Source organism: Podarcis muralis, chromosome 11 (genome assembly GCF_964188315.1).
Source record: "Podarcis muralis chromosome 11, rPodMur119.hap1.1, whole genome shotgun sequence".
Taxonomy (NCBI): Eukaryota; Metazoa; Chordata; class Lepidosauria; order Squamata; family Lacertidae; genus Podarcis; species Podarcis muralis.
The window spans coordinates 40,987,325-41,000,927 of record NC_135665.1 but is presented as its reverse complement, the minus strand read 5'-3'; the positions used below and the strand labels follow the sequence as shown (position 1 = coordinate 41,000,927).

The 13,603-nt window shown below is 41.9% G+C and overlaps 1 protein-coding gene across 4 annotated transcripts in view; it reads left to right on the top strand.

Moving 5' to 3' along the window:
• Positions 1 to 13,603, top strand: part of CWC27 (CWC27 spliceosome associated cyclophilin) — a 151,620-nt gene that overhangs the window by 34,844 nt on the left and 103,173 nt on the right. For 3 of the 4 annotated variants that reach the window (XM_077936334.1, XM_077936335.1, XM_077936333.1), the window contains exon 11: positions 5,701 to 5,781. The exons of the other annotated variant lie outside the window; for it this stretch is intronic. In XM_077936334.1, the coding sequence (XP_077792460.1) occupies positions 5,701 to 5,781 (81 nt within the window). The remainder of the gene's footprint in view (positions 1 to 5,700; positions 5,782 to 13,603) is intronic. 4 annotated transcript variants of the gene reach the window in all.

Here is a 13,603-nt window from a genome sequence, read left to right as displayed (position 1 = left end):
AGGATATAAATCTAATAAGTAAATATGACTTGTTTGTGTTTAGGTATCAACATATTACAGCCATACCTCGGAAGTCGAACAGAATCCATTCCGGAAGTCCGTTCGTCTTCCAAAGCGTAACTTCCGATTGGCTGCAGGAAGCTCCTGCAGCCAATCGGAAGCCGCGGATGACCCGTCGGATGTTTGGCTTCCGAAAGGACGCCCGAAAACTGGAACACTCACTTCTGGTTTTCAATCGTTTGGGAGCTGAAATGTTCGACTCCCAAGGCGTTCAGGAGCCAAAATATGACTGTACATGGGCTCACCTGGACACAGCAATAATGTGTCTTTCCCATAAGTTGTTAAATGGCACTTTGGTGTGCAAGAAATGTCTAAGAATTGGGGCAGGATAAGTCAGTAAATAAATCCAGTTTGTACTGAACCAAGAGAATTCATCTGTGTGTCTCCTGGTCTGCAATCTAAGAAGAACTTTCTGTAAGGAACATGTGCAGTGTAGCTTTTGAAAACTCAGCAGTCTCATAATGGATTTTCCTCTGAATGAAAATGACCCTGCTAGGGTGTCCTTAGTATGAAAATATTCTCGGAGAAGGGTTAAGTGCCTTCTACTTTTTTCCTCACAGGAAATCGTGTTCTCTTTACCCTCAAGCCTAGCCAGGCTATTATGACACATGGTAGTTCCACCCTCAACTATATCGTAATCCAGTGCTGCATTCGTTGTGTTGCTTGTTATTGTTGTCATGGTTAAAGTATGATTGCTGCCTAAAGAAAGAATCACTTAATTGTGTGTGTGGCCAAGATTCCTCATTTTCTGAGTTTAAGTACTGTACAGCGTAGAGTTAATATGGGAAATAACATTTACAGATGTTGTTGTTGTTGTTGTTTAGTCGTTTAGTCGTGTCCGACTCTTCGTGACCCCATGGACCAGAGCACGCCAGGCACCTCTGTCCTTCACTACCTCCCGCAGTTTGGTCAAACTCATGCTGGTAACCTCGAAAAAACATTTACAGATACGTTGGTACATTAATATATGTTGTTTCAAAATCAGAAGTACATGTTTTTGCTTAAGGATTTATTCTTCTGAGTTCATATCATACCTTACATTTGTTATCCAATAGGCATTTCCTAGATTGCCGTACAAAGTAAATTTACTCACTCTTGAGTTCTTGAAGATGTAAAATAAGCATATTTGTACTCCTTTGTGGTCCTGTGGCTTAAAAAGAGCCTTACACATATGCTAATTGTTGCATCAACTAATACATAAATGCACACACCAGACTTTTGTCGTTCAGTAAAAAGAGTTGACATATTTCCTGTAGACCTGGCTTTGACATACGTATGAACCAACTGCTATGATGCTGAAAAGAGGTCAGAACAGAGTCCCTCTTCTCGTCATTTTATTGTGCTAAGTCATCAAATTGTCACAAAACAAACATTGTGGGTTTCCAGCCATACAAGCAAGACCAAGCATGTCCTTTTGTCCTTAACCTTTGTCTTTAAAACTTCCTGCTGTGGCCATGAACACAGATCACAGGGGGCTAAAAATTGTATGTGGAGCGATGTGGAGAAAAAAGTATGAGAGAGGAAATATATCCTATGTTTGAAGGGGAAAAGTATCATTCATATATTTTTAGTTATTTAGTTAAAATTATTCTACTCAAGTTCTTACATCAACTATGTTTCTGAAACTTAATTCAACTAAGTTTGTAATTAGACCTCTAAATTGTCTATATGCTTGTTTTTAAAGAACATGGTGTATGTGATTGTTATCTTTAATCAGATAAAGATAAGGCATTTCACTCTAAACAGAAGGAACATAAACCACCCTTGGGATATTGATGTCATATTCAATAGCTGGAGAAAAAGTTTTCTAAAACTGTGTTGATACAGATTTACAGGTGCAAGTTCTATTGATTTTTCAACTTTTTTTAAAAAAAATTGTGAGTGAGTCACAGATACACTTTCTTATTCACAACTCTTGTAAAATGTGAGGGCATTTTGGGTCATACGTCTTTCTTTTTTCAAACACTGATGGTAAGATAAGCCACCATATTTGGCAGTGAATTCAGAAACAAATTTTATCTACCCTACCTGATTGATTGCCTTTGCCACTGAAAAAAATGCACTTTTCCTCTCATGCCTTCTGGCACAAAGTTAGAAATTCCCACTCCGAATCTTCTGTGAGGAGTCCTGTCCTCATTACAGGCAGAGTTCTGTTTCCATAGGGTTATATAGGCTATAACAGAGCTTTTCAAACTGTGCGTTGTGACACGTTAGTGTGCCTGCTGCAGTGTGTCGCTGTGTCACACGAATGCTCTCAGCGCTACTCCTGGAGCTAGAAATGCTTAGTTTAACCATTGTATGGAAGTGAGAGCTGGACCATCAAGAAGGCTGATTGCCGAAGAATTGATGCTTTTGAATTATGGTGCTGGAGGAGACTCTTGAGAGTCCCATGGACTGCAAGAAGATCAAACCTATCCATTCAGGAAATCAGCCCTGAGTGCTCAGATCGTGAAGCTGAGGCTCCAATACTTTGGCCACCTCATGACAAGAGAAGACTCCCTGGAAAATACCCTGATGTTGGGAAAGATGGAGGGAAAGTAGAAGGGGACGACAGAGGACGAGATGGTTGGATAGTGTTCTCGAAACTACCAGCATGAGTTTGACTAAACTGCGGGAGGCACTGGAAGACAGAAGTGCCTGGCGTGCTCTGGTCCATGGGGTCATGAAGAGTCGGACACGACTAAACGACTAAACAACAACAACCTCTGGTTTGCGAGTACAGTCGTTACTTGGAAGTCATCTGTGTGATCATCAAAGAATTTGGGTGTCTGTTAAAGGGATGGTAGATAGAATACCAAACGGTTCAAACAATTTTTTGAGAAATTTCTTAGTTGTCATGCCAGAGCTGCCTGGATTCAGTAAATGTACTTAATTGAAAATCAGGACCAGGTTTCCAAGTCTCAGTAGACCACTTTTTTTCATCAGGGAATAATTAATGTTTTCCCTTATTCTAAAGTTGTAAAATTTAAAAGATGGAGTGTGTAGTTCGTGAATATTTTTATGACAACTAATTCATTCTAATCAGTCTGTGATCAGCAAACTATATTCCCTTATTTTTCATGTTAAGTACATAAATAGATTTCTCGACATTCATAACTTGGTTGGTGGATTTGTACTTTTAAAGGCAGCCAGAATTTCTGACCTTTTTATGCAAACTTACGACTTTATATTTTTTTTAAAGAACACTCAAATTAAGTTAACTTATACAGTTTTAATTATAAGTATTCAAGTACTTCCAAGTATGCACTGTAAGTAATGGAAAGAAAGAGTCAAATGCTAGGTTTGGGATATTTCAAAGACCTTCAGCAGTACAAGACGTTTTCATTTTTTTTACCACTTTTCATAAAAGATCTGTGCATGAATCAATATAAAACGAAGCAAAAACAATGGTACTTTTAACAGTATAAAACGAGATATGGCAGACAATTTTAAAAGCCTAAATCCAACTGTGAGTTTGCCTTTCCCTGCCAAACATCTAAACATCAATATAAATATTGCAGCAAGAGACAATGGAACAGCAATTATGCACTAAATACAAGAGACTTGGCAGAACATAAATGTTCTTAAACAGCTGCCTAAAGCTGTATAAGGAGCTTCAATTTATACCTGCGGAAGCTAATATGGAGGAGGGGGGAAGAACCGGGGGGGGGGGGAGGCGGAGGTTGCAGCATCTCTCCCACAATGCTATGGCCCCAACCCAAATCCCCTGCCACACACATATACAGCTGCATCTTATCAAAGAAAAATGTTGCAAGATCTATCCCACAACATGTCTTGTTTGGCCCCACCGTCTGGGAAACCTCACTATTTCCCTCTTTCTCTCCTTTTCTGCAAAGAGCAGCAGAGGTCTGCTAAGAAGAACCAAGCTAAGATCATGTCATTAGCCCATCTAGTCCAGCATCACGTTCTCACAGTGGCCAACCAGATGCCGCTGGGAATTCTGAGTGCAACAGCACTCACCCCACTTGTGAATCCCAGCAACCGATAAACAGAGGCATTCTTCCTCCAACAGCGGAGGTACAGCACAGCCTTTCATGGCCCTGCCCTCCGTGAATTTGTCCGATCCTTTTTTTAGAGCCAGGTTGGTGGCCATTACTGCATCTTGTGCAAGTGGATTTCACAGTTTAATTGCGCACTGGGGGGGGGGGGGGATATATATATTTTTTCAATGGTCTTTCCTAAATCTTCCAACACTCATCTTCAGTGAATGGCCCCTGGTTCTGAACACGTCAGGAAAAAAATTACAGAAGTACCTCGGTTGTCGAATGTAATCCGTTCTGGAAGAACGTTCAAATTCCGAAAACGTTCGACAACCGAGGCACAATGGGCGGTTGGCAAATTCCATTGAGAAAATGGAGAAACGCGCCTTGGAAGCCGTTCGACTTCTGAAGCGCGTTCAAAAAAGGAAGCATTCACTGTGGGTTTTCGGCATTTGGGTTCCACATTGTTTGGCTTCCAAGACGCTTGAAAACCGAGGTTCCACTGTATATCCACTTTCTCCCCACCATGCACAATGTTATACACCTCTCTCATTACTCCCATTTCTCACCTTTCGTCTAAACTAAAAAGACCCAAATGCTTTAATTATTCTTCATAGGGGAATTGCTCCAGCTCCTTGATAATTTTAATTGCTGTTTCCTGGACCTTTTCTAGCTCTACAATCCCCTTGTCGAGAGGAGCTTACCAGACTAGACTTGTGCACAGGATTCCAAGTGCAGTCACATCATAGATGTGGCATAGATACTGGCAGTTTTGTTTTCAGTCCTAGCGATCCCTAGCCTTGAAGGATATGTGGGTTTTCTTTCTTTCTTGTTTAGTTTTCCATTTACATACCTCACCTTTAGAATCCTGTTTGCTTGAGACAGAGCCTCTGTGGCTCCCATTTTTCTATGCTGACTGGGGCTGATGGGATTTGGCTGCCAGGCTGGGGAAGTCCTGTATGCAACTCTTGACTCTCAAAAATGACTTTCTTGTAACATAATACATACTATAGAATGTGGCAATTAAAGTATATTCAGAAATAAGATCTGTCAGTCACTTAACCCTGGTGTTCCGGACAGACTGTGAACTCTACTTTCATATTTAAAATGTCTGGCTCTGATATTGTATAGCTTTTAAGAACAGTGCATACATTTGTCATTGTTGATATTAACTGTTTGTTCAGGGTGAGATACGGAAGTTTAAACTTAATGCCCCATCTGTGACACTGGCTAAGTGCTGCTGTTATCTTCTAAGAGTTCTTAAAAGTCCTTTGGCCTCTTGGATGAATAAAGGACCAAAAGACAAGTCAGACGGATAGCTAGTTGAGCTTTCATCTGAATTTAGTTACACGCTTCCTAGGAACAGTTTATATATTTCCATGTGTGGCAAAATGCTACTTAGAACTGTTGAAAAAGCAGTTTTAAGTTGCTTTGGCATTAGGTTGTGTGGGTTATATGGTAAATGAAACTATGATAAATAAAAATAATTTTATTTAAATTTTTATATTAAAAAATACACACACACACGTGTATATATACACACAGAGAGAGTATTCTATTTTAGCTTTATTACACTTTAAGAGGATAGTAAATGATAAAATTATTAAATATCGTATGCAAAAATAATCAGCATTTCATTATACACAGGGATTTTTTTCAGCTGGAACTCACCCGAACACAGTTCCAGCATCTCTCAGGTGGGCACCATTGCTATTATAAGAGAACAAGAGAGGTGTTCATGGTGAGTTCCAGCACCTCTTTTTCTAAAAAAAAATAGCACTGATTATACAAATGGTATCACTCCTGTTATAAGAAAAAAAAACCCTGCTTCTTTTCCCTTATGGGGTACCCAGGAGCCCATATAGAGTCCTTTTGTAGGTTCTCTGTTGGTAGGAGAAAATAACAGAGGCCAGCCAGAGACTATTGAGAAGCAAAGCAGCTAGTAAGCCTCATCTTTATTAAACTGTTGCAACAGGGTCCTCACTCACCACATGCCGGAGGGAGGAGGAACCCAGAAGAATGGTGTGCAAGCCCTTATATAGACTGTTGGAATTGCCCACCCTGAAGCCCAAGACCATCTCCCAATACATCATACATACAGCACAGAAGGGGCAGTCTACGGCAGAATCCTGTCTGGCAGGAAACCTGTTGATGGGTTTCCCTGGAGAGCCTGGCCATTCTTTTGTGATGGTAAATACTTAATTCCTGAGTCCAGATCACAGGTTCACCCTATTTATACAAAGATACACCCTTCAGACAGGATTTGTGAGCAAAGAGACAAGGGGGGGGGGTGATTTCCCATTTCCTTCCTCCTTGCAGAGGAATATTTGAGGTCACTGAAAGAGTCAGAATGGCTTTAGGACTGTCTTCCTATACTGTTTCAGACATGTGGTCTATATATTTGTGTATGTGTTTGCTTAGTACATTTTTGAACATTTATTTTATATCTTAGACCTTATAATTCTCATAACACTCCTGTTATGCTCCAAAGGCTTGCTGGAACAAATAGACTTTAAACTAGTTATGATCTGAATGAGCATAGCTAGGGGGCAATATGATCTCTTTCCTGGAAAAGGGTGATCAGGGCAGTTTCAATGCCGTATCTAGCCATGAAACCAGACTGAAAGCAGCCCATGTAATCTGTATCATCCAAGACCACTTGCAGTTGGTCCGACACTACTCTCTCAATCACCTTGCCCAAGAAAACTGCTATGGTAGTTGCCTATAGAGCGGAATGGGCAATGTATGGCCTTCTAGATGTTGTTGGACTATAACTACTATCATCACTGACCATTGGCCTTGAGCTGATGGAAGCTGGAGTCCAACAACATCTGCCCCTGCTGCAAAGAATACATAAAGTGCTCTATATGTCAGAAATGGGGAACCTGTGGCTTTCCCAATGTTGTTTGACCATAGCTCCCATCAGTGCTATCCACTATTGGAAATGGCGAGAGATGATCCAACAATATCTGGAGTGCCACAAGTTCCCCATTTATGCCTCTAATTTGCTATGGAATCAGTTACTACAGTAATCACCGGGGGAAGCTTTGATTATTGTATAATAGATTATTTATAGAAAAACCTCTTAAAATGCTTTATTTTCTGATAAATTGTGCTGAGCTGCAACTCTTAAGATTATTCTAGGTGAACGTACTGAAATAGGATGCAGTGGTTGGAAGCCAAGTGTTCCTCACCATTGAGTCCTGGCTTCTTTCACAGCTGTGCTATGTGCTGCATTTAGTTGAATACGTAATATTGGAACACTTTGTAATGGTACACACCCACACAAGCACATCCCTTGATTACTCAGCAGCTGATGACTTGCAGCTGAATGCATGAACTGGCTGGTATCAGAAGGACACGGTGACAGGTTATTGATCATATATTGAATATATGCCGGGTTTGATTAATGAGAAATTGTCATCCTAATTACTGTATTTTGAGGAAATTGCTTGTATTACCTGCCCTGGAGGCAGAATTTCTGTGTTTTTTTGAAAAGAATATAGTATGTTCCTGGAAAAGGAGTATTAATTTAAGCAATGATATCATGCTGTCAAAACACTATTATCATGCAGTGGCATGTATAGGTACAGGTGTGGCTACTTATTTTTTAATGCATAGTTTGTTGGGTGTGTTTTTTTTAAAAAAGGCACACTGCAACAATACAAAGAATGTAAGTGAACAACAATGGAAAAGCAAAACATAGCAGCAAAACATGTCGATTCAAAATACCAGTAGGAAAAGCAGACACATGAAATCAAAGCCAAGAAGAAAAGAAAGAAGATTTCAAAATAAGAATGAATAAAAAACAAATGAAGAGAAACAGAGAGTTAGAAAGGGAGAGCCCACATGGCATACAACTTCCGCAGACAGCTCTAAGTAGGAGTTGCAGATGTCCCAGAATTTATTCTCTTTGCACCTGATTAAAAAAAAAAGTAGCTCTTTAATATGCTGCAAGGAAGAAAGGTCCTCTAATCAATGAATGGCTGGGGGAAGCATTTGATCTAGTGTTGTAAGACCAGTCACTTGGCTACCAGTAAAGTGGGTAGTGTTCAACTATGGTGTCCCTCAAGATACCATGAACATCTGAAAAATTTTGAGATTTCCCTAGGGCCAAGTTAATATGAATAAGAACTTCTGCCTCAAACAAGACCACTACAGGGCAAGACCAGATCATATGTTTCAGTGCTGCCCCTGCCTCACTACAGCGCCAACACACATCACTAGATATAACACCCATGGGGAGTCAGTGTGCCCTAAAACAAGCTTATGTTGGATAAGACTTAGCCTAAAATTCAGGGAATGAAAGGACTGCCTTTTTAAAGTTCTCTGGTCTGTGTTAATTTGTAACCAAAGTTTATCCGATCACTGAAATCTTTAAAGATGGGTATGAAGCTCTATAGGCAGGAAAATAAACGAAGTCTCAGTTTTTCCGTTTGATAGGAAGTCCATTATCCTGAATGATATCAGGAAATGTTTTAGTGAAAAATAGATGTGAGCTAATGTAATTAGTTCTACTGCACATGACAAAGCACTTCCATATTTTTTTTTTTTGTTTGTTTAAATATTTCTGCCAATTGAGGCAGCAGAAATATAAAACCAAATGTATCATTAGACATAAAGACAAATACCTCAGTCTTGATTAGACTTTTCCAAACATTGGTGTAAGATTCCCCTCCCCCTCCCCCCGGTTTTAAGGCAAGTCTATTAATTTCTCTTTTTTGAATAGGCACTTAAGGTATTTTTAATTCTAGGGCGTTTCAGAGAGGTCATAGTTTTCCTACTTAAGTAGACATCTTTTCACAGTGCATCATTTTGTCAACAATCAGTCCCTCTTTTAGGGAAGTTGTAGCTTGGTGAGGGGAATAGGGGGTCTCCTAATGACTCTCAGCACCCTCTCAGCACAACAGTTCCCAGGATTCATTGCGGGAAGCCATGCCTATTTAAAGTGGCATGATATTGCTTTAAAAGTATAGCGAGGGTAAGACTTTACTCCCTTTGCCTTTCCCTCAATTGTCACCTAGTGGCAGCCATGACGTCAGGCAACCCAAACTGTTTCCATCCCAGCTGGTCATTATAATGACCATAACTTCAAGAACGGGTTCCTGTACTTGCTTTTTCCCTTCCTCTCTTTTTCCTAGTGTGTCATGCCTTTTAGATGGTAAGCCCGAGGGCAGGGACTGTCTTACTCTAATCTTGTAAACTGTTCTAGGAGCCTTTGGAGCTGAAGGGCAGGGTCAAAATGCGTAAGATAAATAATTGTGAACATTACAGAATTCCTTAAGTTTTTCCATTGATCCTTTTGATGGAAGCAAAACTTGGAGAAGCTCTGTACCCCTTGAACTACTCACCCTTTGGGAAAGTAGGTTGACTGTATTATTATAATTTTGTATATTTTGTGCCTGGGATCCATTCATGTATGCCACAGCTGCTTGCCCAATCCCACTGAGAGGTTTGAACTATCCCCAAGGATTCTGGCCTTCCTGCAGTCTTGGGATTTATTCCCTTTTATTAGAGGTGTTCAGGGATACGGGTGGCGCTGTGGGTTAAACCACAGAGCCTAGGACTTGCCGAACAGAAGGTCAGCGGTTCAAATCCCCATGACGGGATGAGCTCCCGTTGCTCGGTCCCTGCTCCTGCCCACCTAGCAGTTCGAAAGCACGTCAAATTGCAAGTAGATAGGTACCACTCCGGTGGGAAGGTAAACGGCGTTTCCGTGCGCTGCTCTGGTTCACCAGAAGCAGCTTCGTCATGCTGGCCCCATGACCCGGAAGCTGTATGCCAGCTCCCTCAGCCAATAAAGCGAGATGAGCGCTGCAACCCCAGAGTCTGTCACGACTGGACCTAATGGTCAGGGGTCCTTTTACCTTTACCTTTATTAGAGGTGTTCTAGGATCCTGGAACTAAGATGGTAGCAGCTGTTAAAGTTGGTTCTACAGTTTTGGGGGTCCTTGGAAACTCCCTATTGAATCTTTTACAATGGTGCCACGTTCACTTATAAGCTGTCTCACATAAGCTGATAACAGCAAGGTTGTATACTTGCATCCTTAACTAATTATCTAATATGGGCATGAAGAAGTAGGTGCACTCTTGGAGCTCTCCAGCCCAAATCAACTTTCAAAGATGGTAACTGATCTGCACACTCTTATTTTGCATACATGGATTGGCTCCCTCCTTTGAAATGAATAGGACATTGCAACAGCTCTGTGTGTGTGCAAAATGCACGTGGAACTTTGGATAGGGTGCTTTTTTTAAAAAGTATCTATGTCTCTGGGGAAGAAAATACTATTATTTTGCTGTTGGTCTGGTAAATGCTTGTGCACATTTTGTTGGTGAAAACTCCTTCATTCCCTCACACACATCCCTCAGACGTTGAGATCTCTTACATAATTTGCAGTGTCCCATTGTAAAAGGTACATTTGCCATCTAAACCAAAGTTACTACGGCTCCCCATCACCTCCCCCTCCCCAATTACAGAAATTCTTTTCTCTCACTAGAGACTTACGAAATGTCTGCTTAGTTTTCAAGAAAAGGAAGAAAGCGGCCTGGCAGAGAGATCAGTGGCTATATTTTAGTAGAGCTCTTGACTAATTCTGCTGTTTTATGTCCTGCTGCACACATTGAACTGCTCTTGGGCAGGGGGGGAAGGAATCTGAAATACTACTTTTTTTTTAGTGCTAGTCATAACAGGACTTTCAGCTATGCCATTCCTCTAAAATACAGGGATAAGAGGTTTTCCTGTATGGCAGCCCACAGACTTCTATTTCAGACTCCCTGGAAGTGGCTGCTCAAACCATTTGCCCAACAGGCTCACTATCCACTGGGTATATGTATATATATATATATTTATATTTTTAAATTGTGTTTGTGCTCCAGAAAGCATTCCATATTAACATCTATGACATTAGACAGCGTTTTGTCCAAAGTAGACATAGCCATGTTTATTGTGGGTCTGGTGCAATCACAAGACAGGTTTTACAGCAAATACCCATTAAACAAAGGCCTAGTATTCACACAAGGAGATGAGGTGATAAACCTATGTCTGGACTGCACCACTTCAGACAGCGGGTGTCTCCCTGATGTGGTTGTTTTAACATAGAGTAGCAAAAAGCTAGTACAAAAAGGGAGACGGCTGTCCTGCGGGATGCCACCTTTTCCACTGTGCATGAAAATCGTGCTCAAGGTTAAGGCCACATCCTCACTATACAGCTAAAGCAATATAATACCACTTTAAACAGTCATGATTTCCGCCCAAAGAGTCCTGGGAGCTGTAATTTGTTAAGACTGCCGAGAGTTGTTAGGAGACTCCTAATCGCAGAGCTTCAGTTCCCAGAGTGGATTAACAATCAGTCCCTCTTCTCAGAAAACTCAGGGCAATGCAGTTCTGGGAGGATAATAGGAGTCTCCTAACAACTCTTGAGGGACGCGGGTGGCGCTGTGGGTTAAACCACAGAGCCTAGGACTTGCTGATCAGAAGGTCGGCAGTTCGAATCCCCGCAACGGGGTGAGCTCCCGTTGCTCGGTCCCTGCTCCTGCCAACCTAGCAGTTCAAAAGCACGTCAAAAGTGCAAGTTGATAAATAGTTACCACTCCGGCAGGAAGGTAAACTGTCTTTCAATGTGCTGCTCTGGTTCGCCAGAAGCAGCTTAGTCATGCTGGCCACATGACCCGGAAGCTGTACGCCAACTCCCTCAGCCAATAAAGCGAGATGAGCGCCGCAACCCCAGAGTCGGTCACGATTGGACCTGATGGTCAGGGGTCCCTTTACCTTTACCTTTAACAACTCTTGGCACCTTTAACAAACTACAGTCCATAGCAGGGGTCAACAAACTTACTGTGCCTCGGGCCGGTGTGTCCAGTGCCGATCACACGCAAGGCGGGGAAGCGCGTGCCCATACGCATGCACACACACTATTTCCGGCGCACTTCTGGGTTGGACGAAATAGCTTGTGTGCATGTGCACGGGCCTCCTCCGACCCAGATATGCACCGGAAATAATGCTTGTTCATGTGCAAATAATGTGCATGCATACAAGGTATTTCCTGTGCTCCTCCGACCCGGAAGTGGGCAGCTGCACAGCGCAGCACCGGTAAGAGCAGGCGGCGGCGGGGTCGCCGCGGGCCAGATAAAAGAGTTCCTCGGGCCTTATCCGGCCCGTGGGCCTTAGTTTGGGGACCCCTGGTCCATAGGATTCTTTGAGGGAAGCCATGAGTATTAAAGTGTTATCATAGTGCTCTAAATGTGTAGTACTCATGTGACCTAACATAAGAAAAGTCCTGCTGGATCAGGCAGTAGCCTATCTAGTCCATCATCCTATTCTGACAGGGACCAGTCGGATGCCCCTAGGAAACTCACACGCTGAGCGCAACAGCTCTCTTCCCAGTTGTGAATCCCAGTTGCTGATACACAGAACCAAATGCTGGTAAGGAAACTGAGTGATTAGTCTAGGACAGGGGTCAGCAACCTTTTTCAGCCGTGGGCTGGTCCACTGTCCCTCAGACCATGTGGTGGGCTGGATTATATGGGGGGGGGGGAATCAATGAATTCCTAGGCCCCACAAATAACCCAGAGATGCATTTTAAATAAAAGCACACATTCTACTCAGGTAAAAACACTGTCCATGGGCTGGATTGAGAAGGCTATTGGGCCAGATCCGGCCCCCGGGCCTTAGGTTGCCTACCCCTGCTCTAGGAAGTAGGAAGGCCCATGTGGAAGCAAGCTGACTCAAGGAAATGGGCTGGATCGAGATTTGCTCAGAACAATAATTATTTCTCCATATGAGGAAAATGGCATTTCATTATCTCTAAGGTACATGCAGAAGAAGAGCAGATCCGCAATGGCCCACAGTGAAGGATTCGGGCAGGATGTGTGTGTGGAATTTGGAGGCTAAAAATTACTTCAAGAGAAACGAATGATATGTGGAGACAATCCAGGCATGGAAGAAGACTGATATATTGGCCCCCTTGGGAGATCAATATTCTGGTGTGGGACATAAACATTTTAGGACACTAGTTCCTTCACCAAACTTAATTTTTGTTGGCCTTTTTGTTGTTGTTATTCTAGTTAACATGCTTACAAATGGTCAAATCTGAAGCTTATTTTTCTGTAATAATCAATAATATGCTATTTGGTGGGGGGGTGGGGTGGAGGGTGATTATTGCTTTTGCAAATCCTTGTACCTATACTTTTGCGGTTTGTACCGCCTGGCTTTGTGTGTGTGTTTTAATTTTAGTATAAGAACTCTACCAGACCTACTGTGAGTACTCTCAAGAGTTTTATTAAATTGCAAGGGTGTAGCCTTTGGCAGTACTTAATATTTGCAGTGGTCACTCATTACCTATACTGAAATATTTGTAACAGTGAATTAAAATAGAATTTCTTCAGGTAATATTTATCCTGCACCAGGATTTTCCCTCCAGATTAAATGCCAACAATAATAACTCCCTTTCTTCTGTGTTTTATTCCAGATGTATTTATTTTAAACCAAATTCTATTATGGCTCTGGACTGTTGATGAATTCTGAAATTACATACGCATAGCTTAAAGACGTGACTTGATGCCAA